This window comes from Pleurodeles waltl, chromosome 6 (assembly GCF_031143425.1).
Source record: "Pleurodeles waltl isolate 20211129_DDA chromosome 6, aPleWal1.hap1.20221129, whole genome shotgun sequence".
Lineage (NCBI taxonomy): Eukaryota > Metazoa > Chordata > Amphibia > Caudata > Salamandridae > Pleurodeles > Pleurodeles waltl.
The window spans coordinates 460,094,612-460,117,475 of record NC_090445.1 but is presented as its reverse complement, the minus strand read 5'-3'; the positions used below and the strand labels follow the sequence as shown (position 1 = coordinate 460,117,475).

At 43.1% G+C, this 22,864-nt stretch overlaps 1 protein-coding gene across 4 annotated transcripts in view; it reads left to right on the top strand.

Moving 5' to 3' along the window:
- The window catches only part of LOC138299898 (polymeric immunoglobulin receptor-like), a 258,007-nt gene that overhangs the window by 19,700 nt on the left and 215,443 nt on the right, over positions 1 to 22,864 (top strand). For all 4 annotated transcript variants that reach the window (XM_069238601.1, XM_069238604.1, XM_069238602.1 and 1 more), the window contains exon 5: positions 12,628 to 12,957. In XM_069238601.1, the coding sequence (XP_069094702.1) occupies positions 12,628 to 12,957 (330 nt within the window). The remainder of the gene's footprint in view (positions 1 to 12,627; positions 12,958 to 22,864) is intronic.

Sequence of the window (22,864 nt, the reverse complement as noted above, 5' to 3'; positions counted from 1 at the left end):
TCAAAACAGTCTGCCCACTCCAATCCACCTCACTCCATTCTGCCCCACTTTAGTCCAAAACAATCTGCCCCACTACAATCAAACACAATCTCTCCCACTCAAATTCACACCACTCCAATGCAAAACAATCTGCTGCACTCCAATCCAGCCCACTCCAGTCTGCTCCACTCCAGTCCAACATAATCTGTCCCACTCCAACCTGTCCCTCTACAGTACACCCAGTTTAATCCACCCCACACCATCCCTATTTACTCCATGCCCATCCAATCCATCCCACTCTAAACTAATCCACCACACTCCAATCCAATCCAATCCACCCCATTCCAATCCAGCCCAATACAATCTGCCCTACTCCAATCCAAAACAATCTGTCCTGGTCCAATCCAAAAACATCTGCCCCACTCCAATCCACCCCATTCCAAGCTGCCTCACTACAATCCATTTCAATCTGCCGCACTAAACCCTGCCCCACTCCAATCCCAAACAACCCACTCCAATCCAAAACAACTTGCCCCACTCCAATCCAATCCACCTCACTCCATCCCAATTCACCCCACTTCAGTCCACCACAATCCACCACACTACATTACAGTCCACCGACACCAATCCAATCCACCCCACCCCACCACTAATCCACCCACCCTTCTCCACTCCACTCTAGTCCAATCCACCCCACTCAGTCCAATCCAACCCATTCCGGTCCAATCCAACCCAATATAATCCAACCCAGTCCAATCCCACCCACCCCACTCCAATCCATGCCACCTCACTCCAATTCAACCACTTTACTCCAATACTCTAATCTGCCCCACTCCATTCTGGCCACTCTAATCCAAAACGATATTCCCATTTCAATGGAAAGAAATATGCCCACTCCCATCTATAATCCAATCCAACCCAATCCTCCCACTCCACTTAAATCTGCTGTTACCCAATGCACTTCACTCCAATCCAATCCACCCTCACCACACAATTCGATCCCACTCCAATACAATACACTTTAATCTACCCCACTCCAGTCCAATCCAATCCACATTAGTACAGCCTACTCCTGTCCAATCCACCTACCACAAACCACCTTAATCTACCTCTCTCCAATCCAGTCAACCCTTCTCCGATTAATCAACCCCACACCAATCCAATCCACCCCACTCCAATCCAAACTACTACAATCCAATCCAACCTATTCCACTACAGTCCACTACAATCCCCTCCAATCCAATCCACCCATCCCACTCCAATCCACCGCAACCTTATTCACTTCACCCCACAATCCAATCCTCCCCACACAATCCATTCCACCCCACTCACATCTGATCCACCACACCACTCCCCAATCATATACGTCTCACTCCAGTCCATCCCACCCCACTCCACTCCACCCCACTCGAATCCAATTCACTCCACACCAATCAAATCAACCTCACATCAGTGCAATCCACTCCACTCCACTCTGCCACACTCTAATCCACCCCAATTCAATCCTCTCCACTCTAATCCACCCCTTGCAGTCCACCCCACCCCACCCCATTTCAATCCACTCTACACCACTCCAATCCACCCCACCCGACCCCAATCCACTCCTCTCTATTCCAATACACCCACTCTACCCCAATCCAATCCACTCCACCCATTTCCCAGTTCAGTCCACCACACCCCATTTCACTCCATTCAGACTACCCCGCTCCACCCCACTCCAATTCAATCCAACCAATTCAATCCACCACATGCAAATCCAATCCACTCCAATACAATCCACCCCACTACAATCAACCCCACCCAATCCAATCCACCCAACCCATCTCAGTTCAGTCCACCCACTCCAATCCAAGCCATCCACCCCACTTCACTCCAGTCCACCCCAACTTAATGCAATCCACCCCACTCCAATCCACCCAGTCTAATCCAACACACCCCAGTCCAATTCACTCCACTCCAATCCATCCCACTGCAACCCACCACAACCTAATCCAGTACACCCCATCCCTTTTCAATCCACCCCACTCCACCACACCTCAATCTATTCCCCTCTGCCCCAATCCACCCACTCTATCCCAATCCATCCCACCCTACTCCAATCCAATCAAACCCACTCTAATACAATCCATCCAATTCTACTCCAGTCCACCCCACTCCTACCACTCCATTCCAATCCACCCACTCTAATCCAGTGTAATCCACCCTACTCAAATTCACCTCAATCCAATCCATCTCACCCAATTTCAATTCACCCCACTCCAATCCAATCCACCCCATACCAATTTACCAACTCCATCCACCCCACTCAAACCCAATCCAATCCACCCCACTCTACTCCAGTTAGGTCCACCCCACTACTTCAATCCACTCAAACCCCCCACTGAACTGCATTCCCCTCCAATCAACTTGTGTCAAGAATTGACTGCTTCGTACCGCTGTAATCTGCGAGCCTCGGGCACCACCTGATTTCTTGCTTGTTCTGGATTGGCCAAGGTAAGGGCTACCCTTTCCAGTAGCCACGGGGCTGCTGCCAGTATAACTCCGAGCAGGCCGTAACCTCCCGAAGGAGTCCCAGAGGAAGAAAAAAAACAATATTGGGAAAAAAAAACTCAGATCACAGAAACTCCTGAAAAGGAAAAACCATCTTGGATTGGGAAAGCCAAATACAGGTGAATAAAAAAATAGCCAATAGTAGAAAAGGTGGTAAGCAATGCATGCAGGGAAGGAAACAGACTCCTGGAAAGAAGAAGAAAATATGGCCAAGGAAGGAGAAAAAAGGAAAAGAAAAAGAAAGGAGAAAAAGAAATCCAGAAAACAGATGAGCAAACTATGGGGGCTGCAAATGAGCACAGCATGACCCAGAGCCCAAGAGAGGGCTCCCAGGCCACGCCGTGGCACAAAAGCAGGTTGCAGCCCAAAAAGTGGCCCGCAGCAGGACCGGCCACCCGAAACACAGACCGCCAATTTGACAGCGGTCCGCGAGGGGGACACCGCTGATTACCGCGGCGTCACACTATGACACTCTACGACACTCCAACAAATCCACTATAAAACACTCTACTCCCCTGCTCGACTCTGACTCTCCACACCACTAACTTTTAGATATGCTGGACAGCAGCCGCACTGGTATACAACACAGCAAAACACATTGCCAAATCCAACTGATCTTTTTATAGTGAGACCTTTTAGCTGTGCCAATGATTGTTTATTGTTGATTTACATGTTATTAAAACAAACATTGCCTGCCGCAAGCTCAAATCACTGCAGCCTCCCATACCTTGCAAAACCTATGTACAATGTGTCTTGACAAGCTTAAAACTGCCCCGATTTGGAAACACGCGCCACTTTTGTTCTTTCTAATTCACTAATGAGGCCACATTTATTTTGGCGTCTATTCCTAATTTTTGGCCAAGTTCGACCCTGCCCATGGAGCATCTTGTTTTGGACAGCAAACTGTTTACAAATAAACATTTCGAAACACATTTGCAGATGTCCGTTTGCTCTACATGTTCTAAACTCAGCTTTCAGAAAAGCCACCCTCTTTTCCTTTAAGGTCCTTGAAAGCCAATGGACTATTACTTGTTAAACCTGCAGTGCTCGTTAAGTCAATTACAAACAAGCGGCTCCCAACACACTCCATCTAAAATGCGGAAGCCGCCGTAAACCCAAACCAACTTCAAAACCAAAATCCAAAGGCGTAACTCCACTTATAATCATAACCGGGAAAACTCCTGAGTACCGTCTTATTTGGCACTAAATTCTACAAATTCTATACTTATGACTTCGGATGCCCACACTCTTAAGTATAACACGAAGACCCAATTACCACCGTTCCGCTGTGTTTCAAAACGCCGCGAGTACGCGCAGTGAATATTATTGCGGTCCGATAGTTGTTGTCTCTTATTTATTGTCTCCTACAATCATTGCAATGGAAATAGGACTGGCCCGTAACTTCTAAGTGCAACTAAAAAACCCACTTACCACATTGCCGCTATATATTCCGAACGTTATCACTGTGTGTTCAAAAGCACTGCGAGTACGCGTCCCTTGTTTGTTGCTTCTTTCAGTCATTGTAATAGAAATAGGACTGACCATTAGTAGTACCAATCAGTTACCATATCGCAGTTCCATCCTGCCTTAAAAAGGGAAACCTACTGCTTCTACATTATGTCAACAGTCCTTATCAAAGACTCGAGAAGAAATCAAATAGCATTTATTTGCTAAATTAGAAATGTATCAATCTGACTAATCCAATTTCTTTATTAATACAAAAAATATCTATATATTTGCAATCCTTTGAGTTATATGGTCAATTAAATATGTATATTTGCACATTGGTACCCAGGACAACTTGTGATCACATCAAAACCTTCAAGCAATTTCAACTATATTGTGAACCATAAGCGTCATAAACAGCTTAACAGACATACAGAAGTATTCCAATTCTGAGTCAGTGTTTAACCCTTTTTCAACTGCTCGTAATCTCATGATCCACATTGCCTCCCTCCTCCTCATTTGCAGTTCTCTACAACCACCCCTAGGATCTACTGGTACATATCCAATGCCAAAAAATCTTACATTTCTTTTAACATTTGTTTTATCACATGTTCTTAAGTGTTGTACTATGGGATATCTGGCATCCTCCTGTTTTATTGCCCTCAAATGTTCCCCAATCCTAACTTTCAAGGGGCGAATGGTACTTCCCACATAGGAACGTTCACACTTACATGATATTATGTAAACCACATATGATGTCAAACAAGTAATATTTGATGATATCTTGAATTCATGTCCATCGTGATCCAAAAATTCCTTCTTAGCATGCCAGGCCCAATTACAGACCCCGCACTGACCACATTTGTAAAATCCTCTGCTGAGCTCCATCAACCAATTCCCAGTGTTCACTCCACGATAATAACTAGGACATAAAACGTTCTTCAATGACCTACCTTTACGATACGTTATCTCGGGCCTGTTTGTGATAACATTCGCTAAAGTCTCATCTTGTCTAAGTATATCCCAGTGTCCAATTATTGACCTCCTCAACACATCAGAAGATGTTGAGAAATCCATAACCATAGTCACCCTATCTCTAAATTTGTTTTTCTGTTTACATGATCGTAAAGTATCATTCCTACTGATCCTGTTGATTTTTTTGTGTGGCTTTCTCAATCACATTCTTTTGATAACCTCTTTGAATAAAACGCTGTTGCATATCTTGAATACATTTTACAAAATCTTCAGTTATGCTGCAATTCCTTCTTGCCCTTATCATTTCACCATACAGGATGGCATTTATGATGTATGGGATGCGCACTTATGGCATTCAGTATTGAATTACAAGAGGTCGGCTTTCTATATAGTCTACTTTGAATTCTACCTTCTGAAATTAATAGTTCCACATCCAAAAATTTAATTTTTTCTTTACTATAATGATAAGTGAATTTAATGTGAGCGTCATTATTATTGAGATAGTTGCAAAACTCCCCCCATTGTGAAATGGACCCCGTCCATATCATTAAACAATCATCGATGTATCTTCCCCAGTATAAGATGTAAGACTGCCATTCTGCTGCTCCCGAGCCCCAGACCCACTTCTCCTCGAACCATCCCATAAAGAGATTAGCATACGAGGGAGAGAATCTGGAACCCATGGCTACACCTTGTTTCTGTCTGTACCATTTATTCTTAAATAAGAATTTTGTTTGACTCAAAATCAATTCTATTATGTCTAAAATCTTGTCAGTATGAGCAAGAAAACTTGCTGATCTCCTATAAAGCATATGTTTCATTGCTCTTGCACCCACTCCATGTTCTATACTTGTGTACAAAGCCACCACGTCTAAGGTGACCAATATCATACCATCTTCCCATTTTATATCAGACAGCAAGCTCAAAATATGTTTGGTGTCCTTAATAAATGATGGTAAATTGATCACCAGAGGTTGTAAAAAAACACCTACAAATTCTGATAACTTCTCCGTTGGCCCACCTATCACGGACACTATCGGTCTACCTGGGGAAGAGCTACTACTTCTGTGTATTTTTGGAAGCATGTACAAACATGGAAATCTGGGTCAGTCAACCCTAAAATAAGTATATTCATCCTCATCTAATAAGCCTTGAGAGTACCAAATTTTTAGATACTTATTAATCTTGTTTGTTAATTCCTTCATTGGATTCCATGTAAGGGCATCATAACATTCCCCATCATTAAGTTGTCTGAGTACTTCATTTTCATAATCTTGTTTATTCCAAACCACTATATTTCCACCCTTGTCCGCCTGCTTAATCACAATATCTTCATCTCTCTGTAATGCTTTCAATGCCTGCCATTCCCCTCTTGTTAAGTTGCTCCTTGCCTGAATATTGATCCTTTTATGCAATTGTTTATCCAGATCTTTACACACCAATCTGTAGAACATCTCAATATTAGTATCACTATTCATCTGTGGTGTCCATTTGGACTTGCTTCTAAGACCACTTGTTGCATGTTCATCCAATACTATATTTAAGTCCCTGAGTACTTTTGTTGTCACATTGGGAAGATCTTCATAATCTGCAATAGATAGTAATGTTGAGGTATCTTGTATGTTCTGTATAGAAAATGTACTTTTCTCAATTCCCTCTTTTGGAGTTACTGTTTGTTGTTCCACTGTTGCTCTCAATTTAAAAAATCTTTTTAACTTGAGTCTTCTTATAAACTTAAATAAATCTATATTTTGTCTGCAAGTGTCACCTGTGCTAGTGTCCCCGGTGCACCCCTTCCGCCAGCATTTGTCTGGTGGGGAAATCCGCCAGGGAAAGGCTGGAGGCTAAGGGATCATTATCCGAGGGGCAGCACCGCTGCCCTGTTGGATAAGGATGCCACCCACCGCCAGGCTGCCTGACGGAGGCAGCCTGGCAGTGGATGAGGGCCACCTATGGCGGCCCTCCATGGCTTCATTAAGTGGCGGTGTGGGCCACCATGCCGGCTGGCGGGATTTCCCGCCACCACCGGCATAGCGGCCCACACCGCCATGTTCATAATTCATTCAGAATCATATTCATCTCACTCCAGTCCATCCCACCCCACTCCACCCCACCCCACTCCAATCCAATTCACTCCACACCAATCAAATCAACCTCACCTCAGTGCAATCCACTCCACTCTGCCACACTCTAATCCACCCCAATCCAATCCTCCCCACTCCAATCCACCCCTTGCAGTCCACCCCACCCCACCCCATTTCTATCCACTCTACACCACTCCAATCCATCCCACCCCACTCCAATTCACTCCTCTCTACTCCAATACACCCACTCTACCCCATTCCAATCCACCCCACCCATTTCCCAGTTCAGTCCACCACACCCCATTTCACTCCATCCAGACTACCCCACTCCACCCCACTCCAATTCAATCCACTACATGCCAATCCAATCCACTCCACTACAATCCACCCCACTACAATCAACCTCACCCAATCCAATCCACCCAACCCATCCCAGTTCAGTCCATCCACTCCAATCCAAGCCATCCACCCCACTTCACTCCAGTCCACCCCAATTTAAAGCAATCCACCCCACTCCAATCCACCCCAGTGTAATCCAACACACCCCAATCCAATTCACCCCACTCCAATCCATTCCACTGCAACCCACCACAACCTAATCCAGTACACCCCATCCCTTTTCAATCCACCCCACTCCACCACACCTCAAACTACTCCCCTCTGCCCCAGTGCACCCCACTCTATCCCAATCCAATCCACCCCACCCCATCCCAATCCATCCCACCCTACTCCAATCCAATCCAATCAAACCCACTCCAATGCAATCCATCCAACTCCATTCCAGTCCAGTCCACCCCACTCCTATCACTCCATTCCAATCCACCCACTCTAATCCAATGTAATCCACCCTACTCAAATTCACCTCCATCCAATCCATCTCACCCAATTTCAATTCACCCCACTCAAACCCAATCCAATCCACCCCACTCTACTCCAGTTAGGTCCACCCCACTACTTCAATCCACTCAAACCCCCCACTGAACTGCATTCCCCTCCAATCCACTCGGTGTCAAGAATTGCATGCTTCTTACCGCTGTAATCTGCGAGCCTCGGGCACCACCTGATTTCTTGCTTGTTCTGGATTAGCCAAGGTAAGGGCGACCCTTTCCAGTAGCCACGGTGCTGCTGACAGTATAGCTCCTAGCAGGCCGTAACCTCACGAAGGAGTCCCAGAGGAAAAAAAACAATATTGGGAAAAAAACCTCAGATCACAGAAACTCCTGAAAAGAGGCAAAAGGAAAAACCATCTTGGAGTGGGAAAGCCAAATACAGGTGAATAGAAAAATAGCCAATAGTAGAAAAGGTGGAAAGCAATGCATGCAGGGAAGGAAACACAGACTCCTGGAAAGAAGAAGAAAATATGGCCAAGGAAGGAGAAAAAAGGAAAAGAAAATGAAAGGAGAAAAAGAAATCCAGAAAACAGGTGAGCAAACTATGGGGGCTGCAAATGAGCACAGCATGACCCAGAGCCCAAGAGACGACTCCCAGGACACGCCCTGGCACAAAAAGCAGGTTGCAGCCCAAAAAGTGGCCTGCAGCAGGACCGGCCACCCGAAACACAGACCGCCAATCTGACAGCTGTCCGCGAGGGGGACACCGCTGATCTCCGCGGAGTCACACTATGACACTCTACGACACTCCAAAAAATCCACTATAAAACACTCTACTCCCCTGCTCGACTCTGACTCTCCACGCCACTAACTTTTAGCTATGCTGGACAGCAGCCGCACTGGTATACACACAGCAAAACACATTGCCAAACCCAACTGATCATTTTATAGTGAGACCTTTTGGCTGTGCCAATGATTGTTTATTGTTGATTTACATGATATTAAAACAAACATTGCCTGCCAGAAGCTCAAATCACTGCAGCCTCCCATACCTTGCAAAACCTATGTACAACGTGTCTTGACAAGTTTAAAATTACCCCGATTTGGAAACACGCGCCACTTTTGTTCTTTCTATTCACTAATGAGGCCACATTTATTTTGACGTCTATTCCTAATTTTTGTCCAAATTCGACCCTGCCCATGAAGCATCTTGTTTGGGACAGCAAACTGTTTACAAATAAACATTTCGAAACACATTTGCAGATGTTTGTAAAATAAATTCCTACAAACTTTTTTAAAAAAACTTGCTCCTAATATGCCAGTCCAGGTCTTTCAAATACTTTCCAATTTTTTCTTTTGACTATTTAAGATGGTAACTTGCTCTATGTCTGTTGTGGGTAGCTCATCAAGGTTCTTTCTTCCTTCCTACCACATTTACTTCAACTGCTGCGTTTGGGAAACGCACACAGTAGGTAACAGAATATAAAGAAAACTTAGGCCCTCATTGTGAACACGGCGGTGAAAACCGCCGTGTTCATGCTGGCAGTCTTCTCCGTGACCGCCAGCGCCCCTGGAACCCCGCTGGCTGTATAATGCACATTCCTCTGGGCCGGCGGGTGGAAAAATTGTTTCTGCCCGCCGGCCCAGAGGAATGCCTGGCCGGGACATGTGGAGCCGCCGTCAATGCCTCTGTGCGGCAGGTGCAGCTGCACCCGTCACGCAGATCACTGCCCGTAAATCGGGCAGTGACCTGCGCAATGGGGCACGGCACAGGGGCCCCTGCACTGCCCATGCCAAATGCATGGGCAGTGCAGGGGCCCCCAGGGGTGCTGTGTTACAATTAATGGGTGAACCAACCGGAGCAGCTGGCGCTACTTGTCATTTATCTGCTATATTTCAAAAACTACTGATGGTGCACTTAGAAGAAGATCACCCACTACTTCTTGAGCTCAGTGACTAGTCATAGATAGTCAAATACAAAAATGTAAGGCACACATCAAACAAGTCCATTTGAGATAATGTCCATCTCTTTCATTCCATGATTCCTTCAAAACTTGAATCGCCAGTCAATTGATATTCCATCATAATCAAAGTTCACCAGCATCCATGCTTGCCAACACATGTTTCATCAGCGGTGTACCCCATGACTTCCTCAGGGCTGTAATTCATACATAAATTCAAGTTAAGCTACAGATCAGATCTAACCCAACACTAATCTGAACAGTTTTATTTTTATATATACAATTTGTGTTTGTCCTTCATGCAAAGAGTGGGAACTTTCTGCCAACTTCCAAGTGAAAAGCATATCTCATGAGAACTTAAATATTCCATAAGTACTCCAATAACATGCTATTAGTTAACAAATATGTACATACTCTTCATACAGCTACAGTAAGAAAATACATAAATGACCAGACATTTTTTAAATAGACTACTTCATACTTATTTAATAATTTAACATTTATTCACTACCATTATATAACTAAAGTCTGTTTAACTTATAATGTTACTGCATTTATCTTTTTAAAACACAGTCTGGTCCCCAAATGTGCAAACATAAAAAATTATATCAATTATAATGTATAATATATAAATTATAATTAGTGTGTCCGAAATTATAGAAAATGATGTTAACGTTATGTGAGACCAGAAAAGCAAACATTTATACCACAGTTAATACCTGCTAAATCTAGGTTGCATCTCTCTTGCAATGTTTCAATAATTTCTCCTCAATTCCAATCAAGAATATCTGGAATAGATCGATGTAAATAGTTACCACCATTTGCTATTTTACATTTTGAAATGTCTCCCATTAATGACAACTGTCCGTATGCTTTACATGTTCTAAACTTAGCTTTCATAAAAGACACCCTCTTTTCCTTTAACGCCAATGGACTATTACTTGTAAAAACTGCTGTGCTTGTTAAGTCAATTACAAATGAATCGGCTCCCAACGCACCATGTCTAAAATGCGGAAGCCGCCGTAAACCCAAACCAACTTCAAAACCAAAACCCAAAGGCGTAACTCAACTTATAATCATAACCGGGAAAACTCCTGAGTACCTTCATATATGGCACTCAATTCTACAAATTCTATACTTATGACTTCGGATGCCCACACTCTTAAGTATAACAGAAGACCCGCTTACCACCGTTCCGCTGTGTTTCAAAACGCCACGAGTACGCATAGTGAATATCATTGCGGTCCAATAGTTGTTGTCTCTTATTCGTTGTCTCCTACAATCATTACAATGGAAATAGGACTGGCCCCTAACTTCTAAGTGCAACTAAAAAAACCACTTACCACATTGCCGCTATATATTCCGAACGTTACCGCTGTGTGTTCAAAAGCGACGCGAGTATGCGTCCCTTGTTTGTTGCTTCTTTCAGTCATTGTAATAGAAATAGGACTGACCATTAGTAGTACCAATCAGTTACCATATCGCAGTTCCATCCTGCCTTAAAAAGGGAAACCTACCGCTTCTACATTATGTCAAAAGTCCTTATCAAAGACTCGAGAATAAATCAAATAGCATTTATTTGCTAAATTAGAAACTTATCAATCTGACTAATCCAATTTCTTTATTAATACAAAAAATATCTATATATTTGCAATCCTTTGAGTTATATGGTCAATTAAATATGTATATTTGCACATTGGTACCCAGGACAACTTGTGATCACATCAAAACCTTCAAGCAATTTCAACTATATTGTGAACCATAAGCATCATAAACAGCTTAACAGACATACAGAAGTATTCCAATTCTGAGTCAGTGTTTAACCCTTTTTCAACTGCTCGTAATCTCATGATCCACATTGCCTCCCTCACATGTTCTTAAGTGTTGTACTATGACCTATCTCTCATCCTCCTGTTTTATTGCCATCAAATGATCCCCAATCCTAACTTTCAAGGGGCGAATGGTACTTCCCACAGAGGAACGTTCACACTTACATGATATTATGTAAACCACATATGATGTCAAACAAGTAATATTTGATAATATCTTGAATTCATATCCATCGTGATCCAAAAATTCCTTCTTAGCATGCCAGGCCCAATCACAGACCCCGCACTGACCACATTTGTAGAATCCTCTGCTGCGCTCCATCAACCAATTCCCAGTGTTCACTCCACGATAATAACTAGGACATAAAAAGTTCTTCAATGACCTCCCTTTACGATACGTTATCTCGGGCTTGTTTGTAATAAAATCCGCTAAAGTCTCGTCTTGTCTAAGTAAATCCCAGTGTCGAATTAATGACCTCCCCCAACACATCAGAAGATGTTGAGAAATCCATAACCATAGTCACTCTATCTCTAAATTTGTTTTTCTGTTTACTTGATCGTAATGTATCATTCCTACTGATCCTGTTGATTTTTTGTGTGGCTTTCTCCATCACATTCTTTTGATAACTTCTTTGAATAAAACGCTGTTGCATATCTTGAATACGTTTTACAAAATCTACGGTTATGCTGCAATTCCTTCTTGCCCTTATCATTTCACCATACGGGATGGCATTTATCTGACGTTTGGGATGTGCACTTGTGGCATTCAGTATAGAATAGGATTTCCCGCCACCACCGGCATGGCGGCCACACCGCCATGTTCATAATGACCGCCTTAGTACTGAATGGGCTTCTCATGGATGATTTGAAAGTAAGCAATAACTGTAAATTCATTCCCATTTAGAAATACACTTCTGTGCCCTTGAGATTTCTGATTACGTCAAACCCTGCATAATTCATTTTGCACCTGCAGATATCAGTGTGCCGGAAAAAGTCAACATTCTTCGTACTTTTCCCGGAGGTTCGGTGTCTACTGAATGCCACTATGACCTGCAGATGAACTACGAACATAAGTACTGGTGCAAGTGGAAAGGAACCGGGTGCACCCGTTTGATCGACGACGTTGGGTTTGTAGATGCTACTTTCAGAGGGAGAATATCTCTATTGTCCGAGGAACAGAAAAATGGCACATATACTCTACTACTGACTGATGCGAGGGCCGAAGACGCTGGCTGGTATTGGTGTGTTGCCATCAGCGGCCGCAGTATCTTGACATCGTCCATGGAACTGCAGATATATAATGGTACGGTAGGTGATCTTTCCTTTATTGTGATATTAAGCACATTAGCAATAAACATTTAACTAAAAAGCAGCTCTGCCAGAACCAGCAATTGTGCTACTTTTACATGAACTGTGTGCTATTCAGAAGTTTCTATTTGCTGACATTTTTAACTCTAAAATGAATCTGTCCATGTGGTAATGTAACTGCAAAGCTCCCAAATGCCGTTGGGCCGAGTTTGCCCTATATAAACTGCTGAGTTTGTCCCTGTGCCTCAGTTTTTTCGAAAATCTAAAGGGTGATACAGCATTCCCTCGAATGAGACCTTACGAAATCTGCTATCACCACCCGAGTCTTTGCCTGGATAGAGAGAGGGTGACGTTTAATCTGCATCGTCCTAATAGGCTACTTAAATGCTTACCCTTGGCCTGCTAAGGTGTTGTATTGACAATTATGGCTGCATCATGCAATTAGGAAGCACAGTCTCTGGTGACACTCTTCTGAACTCATTTTAAATTACCACAGCATCTGAGGCAAGTTGGATGTCCTCAGATCTGTATGAGAGCTGTGTGAATTTTACCTAATACTCAAAGCTTTTGATTTATTACTATTAGTAGAGTCTAGCATCCGACAGAGCCATTTTGTAGCATTAAGGTATCCTGGATTGAACCTACTCAAATGATTTCCCTGGCATGCATTCAACACCTTCTTATTCTTGGTTACATGTTGGACTTTATGGACTGAATTATAGTGCGAGATTTTGAAAGAACTTAGACCTTGCCCGCTGCTGTGATTTCAGACACTTCTCTGACAGTGCTTGAATACGATTGAACTACACCACTTTGCTTTTCATAAGAAACTTTAGTTTTGCCAAGTTTTATCAATTAATGAGGTGGATATTTAGTACAGCGCCAAGTTTAGCCTGAAAACCCTCCACAGAATGTCTTTTTTGGTTTTGACTCCTATATCATTTGATGTGGCTCAAGATTCTGTCTAAAATGCGCTCAGTGGTTGGGGCTAAGTTTGATGATGCCTTTGAATAGATTTATAAAGAATTAATACATTGTTCAATTAAAGTGTTTTTTTTTCCAACACATTCATGGAGTGAACAATATCTATGATTTGGTTAACAGAAACTTGACAGAGTCTGGGAAATAGTCTTAAAAGCACACAGGGTATGAGGAGTTTGTTGGCTTTTGATGTGAAAAAACACCATCATCTTCAACTGCCTCATTCTGACACTAACCCCAGACTGACCTGACATATTTCTTAAAATCACACAGTCACTAAACTGGTCATTCATCAGTCTCAAAACAGTTCACATCGTAATCAAAAACTCATACACAATATGGGGGTCATTCTGACCGCGGCGGGCGGCAGTCGCCGCCCGCCATGCGGTTACCGCCGAATGACCACACCGCGGTCAAAAGACCGCAGCGGTCATTCCAACTTTCCTGCTGGGCCGGTGGGCGACCGCCAAAAGGCCGTCCGCCGGCCCAGCGGGAAAGCCCCTGCAACGAGGAAGCCGGCTCCGAATGGAGCCAGCGGAGTTGCAGGTGTGCGACGGGTGCAGTGGCACCGTCGCGATTTTCACTGTCTGCAAAGCAGACAGTGAAAATCTTTGTGGGGCCCTGTTAGGGGGCCCCTGCACTGCCCATGCCAGTGGCACGGGCAGTGCAGGGTCCCCCAGGGGCCCCACGACACCCGTTCCCGCCATCCTGGTTCTGGCGGTGGACACCGCCAGAAACAGGCTGGCGGGAAGGGGGTCGGAATCCCCATGGCGGTGCTGCAAGCAGCGCCGCCATGGAGGATTCCCTGGGCCAGGGGAAAACCGGCGGGAAACCGCTGGTTCCCCTTTTCTGACCGCGGCGGTCAGAATAGCCCAGGAAGCACCGCCAGCCTGTTGGCGGTGCTTCCGCCGCCCTCGGCCATGGCGGTCATGGACCGCCAGGGTCGGAATGACCCCCTATATTATTTGCTAGCAAAAGGAAATTACACCCACTTTGGTTAAGAAAAATCAATGGAATGCCTTAATGTTTCTGTTTATTCATCAGTGCCAAAACTCTCTAAAGGCCAGATGTACGTAGATGCAATTTTACATTACCTAAATAGCAACTTCATGAAAACTGCTATTAAGGAAATGCAAAATGCTATGTATCAAGATACAGATTTCATAATAGCAATTCCTGCAAAGTAGGAATCGCTATTAGGCAACAGCAACTAAGAAATCCTATGCCATTTGTGACAATAGGCCTGTTTTGCATTTCCTAAATAGTGATTTCCTGTTAGGAAATCGCTATTTGGGAAATGCAAAACCAAGGATGGCTATGGGCAAAAGGCCCCCGAAATGCACCACAAAAATAGTGGTGCACATGTAGAGCACACATATGCGAAAGAGGCATGTGTGTGCTCTATTGCACTTTAATCAAAGCATTTTGGGGTGCTTTTTTTTTTTAATTGCACATGGTTACCATCGACTTGAAGTCAATGGTAACTGAATTTCCTAAATGCCCAATTTGCATTCAGGAAATTGTTTAAACATCTCAATAGGAATCGCAAATAAGTAATCCCTATGTGCAATTTTCTATTCAGAGAATCGCAAATTGAGATTTCTACTGGGTAGAAATCGCAATCTGTGATTCCCTAAACGGTTTTGTGCATCAGAAAAGCCCATTTTACATTTCGTTATGGGCCAAAATAGCAATTCGCACCATAAGGAAATGCAAAATGGCATTGTACATCTGGCCCTAAGCTTGCAAGTCAAATGACAGCATCATACCCATTTTTAGGTCTCGCCTACTAGATATTGCTAGCTGTTTGTTTGGAAAATATCTATTGTGGGTTTGCCAAGAACGTACAATGGATTTAGAGCCTGCCTATTGCTTACTATTTGTTGGCTTTATTGCCACTCTTGTTTGCTTGCTTCTAATTCAATGAATTTCTTTGTCCCTCCTATTCCATCTTGTGCTGGTCCTGGAGCAGAGCCTCTTTACTTGATCAACTTCTATTATTGCCCTCCTCACTCACTTAAGGAACTACATGTTTCTTTTTCCTTAAGTACTCCATGAAAGTGCATGTGTTTTCCAACTCTTTACCTTTTGTTCCTTTTTCCCACCAAATACCTGCCCCATATGATCTGTGTTGCTGTCTCTCTCTTGTTGTAAGCTCCATCTTGTGTACCTCTCCCTGTTAAACTCTCCCTCCTCCTTGCTCTGTGTGGCTTTCTCATCATGTGCTTGTACTCTACTTCCAGTGCTGTGCTCATCATGTGCTTGTACTCTACTCCCAGTGCTGTGCTCCCTCGTGTGATGCTTTTCATCTCCCCCTCCGGGTACCCTGCTGCTTCCCTCTCTCTTTCCTAAATTGCGCCAACCTGTAATCCTTTTTTCTTTTTTTTCTTTTGAGGTAAGGCCAGACAACAAATTGCTGCCTGCACCTCTGCCTTGAAAAATGCATGTTTGCACTACTTCAATCTATTTTTTTTATTTTTGCTAACCTGAATTCTTTTGGAAAGTCAGACTCATTTTATTATGCATGCATAATGACACATGCAGACACACAGATCATCATGCACACACACACCTAGAAAATGATACAACTGTGTCATCACTCCTTTTTATGTCATGTTGCGCAAAATCTTCCTAATGCTGTACAACATTGCCAAAGTAGACTGGCAAAGCCAATAGGTCCCAAATGAGTGACCTATTGGCTCTGCAAATGTATTCTAAGTCATGTAAGCATGAAGGGGAAACATTCTCCACATTACAGAAATGACAATGAAACTGGAGCTATGCAAGGTGGGATCCTAAGTAAAGATAATGCATGCACTTTGTTGACAGCTCAATACTAGCAGTGGGGAATTCAATATACCAGTTTTATATCATTTTATTGTGTTTCGCAAATCCACTTACACACATGTACTTGCCAAAATAGGCTATTCCGTCTGTATTTGTAACAGTTGGTCGATTGGAAAAAACATCTGAGTGGTATTACCCCAGAGTTTTGCCTTCTGTTGCTGTGCCCATTTTTGTTAACCTTAGGACTCTGTGTACTTTGCCCCTGCTAACTAGTGGTAAAGTGCTTGCACCCTCCCTTCCATATGTGTTAAAACTGATGCACACCTGATTGGCACGGTTAATTTGCTTATTCATCTCTGGTATATGGTATCACCTGTACCCAGAACCTTCAAATTAAATGCTACTAGTGGTAGGCTGCAACAGTCATTGTGTCCCCCACCACAGTAGCTTTGCAAAACAAAACATGTCTTCCAGGCCTGGCACTGCAGGCTGTGTGTGTAGTTTTAAACTGCCATTTCAACCTGGGAAGGTCAACCTTTTGCTTGGACTAAAACATCCTTGTTAATACTTATAAGTTCCCCCTAAAGTAGGCCTTAATGGACTATAGGGAAGAGTGCATGGTATTTGTATTAAAAAAGTAGGGCATATATACTTAGGGGGTTATTCTAACTTTGGAGGAGGTGTTAATCCGTCCCAAAAGTGACGGAAAAGTGACGGATTTACCACCAGCCGTATTACGAGTCCATTATATCCTATGGAACTCGTAATACGGCTGGTGGTATATCCGTCACTTTACCGTCACTTTTGGGACGGATTAACACTCCTCCAAAGTTAGAATAACCCCCTTAATGTTTTACATGTTTTGACAGTGCAAAACCTCCAAAGTTGATTCTCACTGCGACAAGTCTGGCTCGCCGATAGGCTTACATTGATTTACACTGTTATGTTATGTTAGGTGTATTTTTAAAGCACACTATCAGGGTGTTCTGGCGCTGAGCAGTGCTCACCCTGCCTATAGTAAGTTGGGTTGTTTGAAAAGCCAGGTCTTCAGCTTCTAATGGAATTCAAGAAGAAAGGACAAAGCTCTGATATGGAGTAGGAGGTCGTTCCACACTTTAGAAGTGATGTGAGAGAGCATCGTCCCCCTGATCCGGGTTTGTGTGTAAGTGAGATGTGTGTGAGTAGGAGTCTTGTGAAGCAGAGGTCTACGGGTTTTTGGTGGAAGAAGATGTAACTGTTTAGGTAGGTTGGACCTGAGTTGTGTTGTGCTGTGAATACTAGACTAGTATCACCAACCCTCTTTACAGTCTGATACAAAAATAAGGGGTGGTACAATGATTATTTGATAAGGAGACGTTTATTGTTAAACAGTTCTCTGCAGATTTGTCTCCACCCGAAGCAGAGTTTTAAAAGACAACACAACATGGTCCCCAGAAAAGGACTTCCTTCCCTTTCCAATCCAATTCACCCTCCTGACCATTTTTAAATCATCAAACAAAACCCTAGTCAATCCTGTTTTTCTGGCCAGCCAATTCAAAGATTCATTTCTCAGTGAGTCCCAGTCCTCCCCACCCCCAAACGGTAGTGGAGGAACATTCAGTAAAATTACCACATAAGGTGTTACTGCCGGATCAAGATCCAAAGATTTTGGAGCATTGGGCAAATTCATTGCTACACTGGACTCTAATTAATCAGCTTTATTAGCTGAAAAAGGACCATAAGTGATACTATGAATAGTATGCTGTGAATCAGTATATATCACCTCTTCAGCTCGTATACTTGGTGATATCTGTGAGTATGATAAATGGCCTGAGCTAGTACTAGGATGACAAATAGTAGGGCCCTTACATGCCTCTCTGCAAGATAAAGTTTGGGGTAAGTTTTTCTGCTTCGCAGGTGCACTTAAAGATGTTACAGCTGCCAGCGTGCAACCATCTCGGCCTTCAGGGGGATATGAGCTGTCAGCCTGTTTGGGAATCAACTTTAATAGATCCAAACAGGTGGCAAGCAAACATTGCACCTCTGTTACTCTAGTGGACAATGAATCCAGTGCAGACCTCACGTATAAATCTAATGATTTATTAGCAGTGACCAAAGAGTTAACATCATCGAAATGTATTTTAGGAGAAGGGAAATCTGCAATGGATCTGCTTTTAACTATCAGACACCCTATTGGAACTATTAGTAACAGTCTCAGTGGTAGTCTGGGAAGACCGCATAAGTTTAGATGTCCTGTAATACCCCCTTACATAAATGCAAGGATTACTCAACAGTCAAAATCTGCTTCTCAATTGCACACATGGCTCCCATAATGTATTTCATTTTAGAGGAACCCGAGTTCCTTGGGGGTTTCATTTTTACCATGGGTGACAAATGTTTCCTCTTCCCCATCACTTAGACCCTTTGACACAGAATCACACGGATAATGACTATACATAATAAAAGAAAACTGTCACTGTTGCCACATACTCAGGCCTTAATAGTCAGGACTGAACATTCTTAATACAACCCAAAAAAATCTCTCACTTCTCCCTTAGTCAGTGTCACTTCAGCTATGCTCTGCTCAGTCCACAACAGAAAAGTCCATATCAATCCCACAAGCAAACCTTACCGCAGAGCCAAAAGGGGAAACCTACCCTGCCTCTTCCTCATGCTGAAGGGCACAGGACAGGCCCACCCTTGGTCCAGGCGCAGCCCGGGCATGGTCCGCATCCGTCCCACGCTGCAAGGCAGAGAGAGGCGCTTTATGGTGCCACCAGGTGCAGACGATGACCGGGCCGCCTCTTGAGGCCCAGGGAATGCTGGTAGTCATGGTCCCACTAAGGGAAATGCAGCTGTTGCATCCCACCCTGTGGAGCAGAGAGCAGCATTTTATAGCACCACCAGGTGCAGACGATGACCAGGGACACCTCCTAAAGCCGAGGGAATGCTGGTAGTTGTGGTCACACGAAGGGAAATGTGGATGCCGCATATATATATTACTTATATGTTTATGTATGTATGTATGTATATATATATATATATATATATATATATATATATATATATGTTATTCTACGCTTAACATGTTTATAGGTCATTGCATAGTTTCTATATAAGTTGTTTCATTAGTTGCTTAAGAGTCTTTGGGCCAGATGTATCAAGAATGCATTTTGCAAATCGGAAATAGCGTTTTTTAAGAAATCGCTATTTCTGAGTCCCAAAATGCAATGTATCAAATTTGTGATTCGGTAATAGCAATTTCTTAAAAATCGCAAATGCTATTACCGAATTGCAAATTGCGATACAGTCCCCATTCGCATCTATAGGCCTGTCGGCCCATACTTGCGAATATTTTGCATGTCCCAAATTGCGAATTCCTAACTGGAATTCGCAATTTTGTGAAATGCAAAGTCCAGGGTGCTGGGGGCCTAAGGCCCCCTCTGCTGCACCCCAAAACATTTTTTAACATGTAAGGTGCACACATGCCAAAAGGGCATGTGTGCTTTACATGTAAATTTAAAAAATGCATTTTAAATGCATTTTTAAAATTTGCACATGGTTACCACCAAGTTCAACTTGGTGGTAATAGCGATTCCTTAATGCCCAATTCGCATTAAGGAATTGCTTCATACATGTGCTTTAGAAATCGCAAATAAGGATTCCTTATTTGCGATTTCTTCTTTAGAGAGTCGCAATTTGCGACTCTCTAAACAGGGTCGAAATTTTAAGGAATCGCTATTTTAGCAATTCCTTAAAATTGCAATCAGGATGCCTTTAATACATTCTGAAAGGGCTTTTTGCATTCGCAGACGGGCATTCGCACCGTTCGCGAATGCAAAAAGCTTTGATACATCTGGCCCTTTGTTTTTATTTTATGTATTGCAGTAGTTAAAATATTATCTTAACTTTTTATCAACAAGCATTTCACTATTGAAATATTGAGAAAAGATAAAACAATATTATAAAAGTACACAAATAAATTAACTTTAAATACTGCAACTCTTAAAAGTCTGTGTTTGTACGATATGACATAAATCTCAATATGTTATATCCCTTACACATATATTCCCTTACTATGTAATCATGTATCTATATATTTATTACTTTAGTCCCACTGTACAAGAGGAAAAAATACTCTCTCGAAAGCTTTACCATCTCACCATCACCCTATACCTCTATCAATCTATCCTCTATCTCCACTCCCTGACTCATCCCAAATCATTCTACTACTATGACTTCTATAATAACCCTTCCTAGACTCTTCCCTCCTCTACCCCTCCTGGCTCACACCAAACCTCAGTTTACTACTGTGATCTCCCAAACAACCCCACTAAATCCTCCCTTATTTATCTCTCCTTTAACTCATCGCAAAACCCATTTTACTACTATGATCTCTCCAATCTCTTTCTACAGACTTTTCCGTCCTCCATCTCACTTTTACTCATCCCCAACCTCATTCTGCTACTATGATCTCCCAAATAGCACTTCTGGATTATTCCCTCCTCTATACCTCGATTATTATACTCAATCCAACTAACAGACTCACATCCTCTGCTCAACTTAAGTCATACCTCCCTATACTAATAATGTACCCATATGCCCCTATACTAATCCAACACTAATGCTTTTGAGTTCCGTAGTAGCGTGCTACTTGCAGAAAAGTGTTTTGACGCCTCATCGGGGATAGTAAGGCCTATATAAATATAATTACAATGCAATACAATCCGGAGTCTACCTTAACAAATCAGTTTTCTGTTCCAGCTCATAATCGTTTTGTTATAAATAGTAATGATATGAATATAAAAGACTAGAACTGTAATTCTCAAATTCTTGTAAATATTATGTTATGTTCATAATTAATATTACTGCAATGAGAGAAACTTTAAGTGAATATTCAAACCAAGTTGTAAATAATCAACCAGTGGTACACTCCTGGTCCTCCTTAGAATGTGTGGACAAATGGACCGGCTAGGAGCTTACCTTGGAATGTTGAAAGAACTGTGAGGAGTCGTTGGATCGGTGTTGGCGTTGAGGAGTTTGTTGAATAAACTTCCCATTCCTGAGTTGTTGTTGCTGGCTTTATTTACAACAACTTATTTTGGTGACGAGGGTGGGATACTGTGCGGGGGCAGTTGAACTCCTCACCCCTGGTTCTAGTGCCATTGTTGAAGGTACCGTGCTGCAGAGCCTCCACTGAATCAAGGAGTCGGGTTGCCGTCTTTGAAGAGCTTGTGAGAGCCCTGGTCGAGGTGCGGTGGAGGTAGCCTGTCTCCAGCTGAAGAAAAGTAATTTGACTTCTACGAGGTGCTTCTCCAGGTTAATTAACCTGCGGACTGGAGAAGCGAAGTTACGGACGTCGAGCGGAGGGCGGTGCAGGGAGCTGTGGACGTTGCCTCTGGGTTGATAACCCAGCGAATAGGAGAAGTGGCGATCGGAGCAGCAAAACAAGCAGTGGGAAGAGCGGCGGAAAGACGTGATGACGTCGCTTCTTGGGGTTGGAACCCCGGTGAATCGGAGAGGTGCCAATCGGAGCAGCAGAGAGAAGTGACACGGGGAGCTGGGACATCGAAAGTCCTAAGGGCGGAGTAAGGAGGCGTGGAAGAGGCGCATTTCCACAGTGCTGAGGCGTGGAAGAGGCATATTCCCACGTCGCTCGTACGCGACGTGGATAGCATGAGTCGATCTTTTGTTTGTTTTTCTCGACTTGCCTTCGGATCTCAGAACAGCGCTGTTGACTGACAGCTGGGGGTGGAGGTTTCCTTATTTATACGGGAAATACGAATTAGGAGGAACCTGAACGTGTTGCTCTAGTTATTACTGTGTCAGCAAGTTTACATTTTATAAATCAACTGTATATTAAGGAAGTATAGTCAGAATGTATTAATTCAGGGCAGACTACAATTAAGGAAGTTCCTCCACAAGGCAAGCAAAGCTTTAATTTTCTTCCAGGAGCTTACAGAGTGCACAGTGGACGTATGCAAACTCAATTGTTATGTATGTAAATCTTTCCAGAGGACTATAATTCATAGCAGACTACACTCAAAAGTGCAGAGCAAGGAACATTCACATTTTTTCCTCTGGTGTACAAAGGTATTAGAGTTAATCACATATTAAATTTAAATTCTGAACAGTTGACTATACAGATACATAGC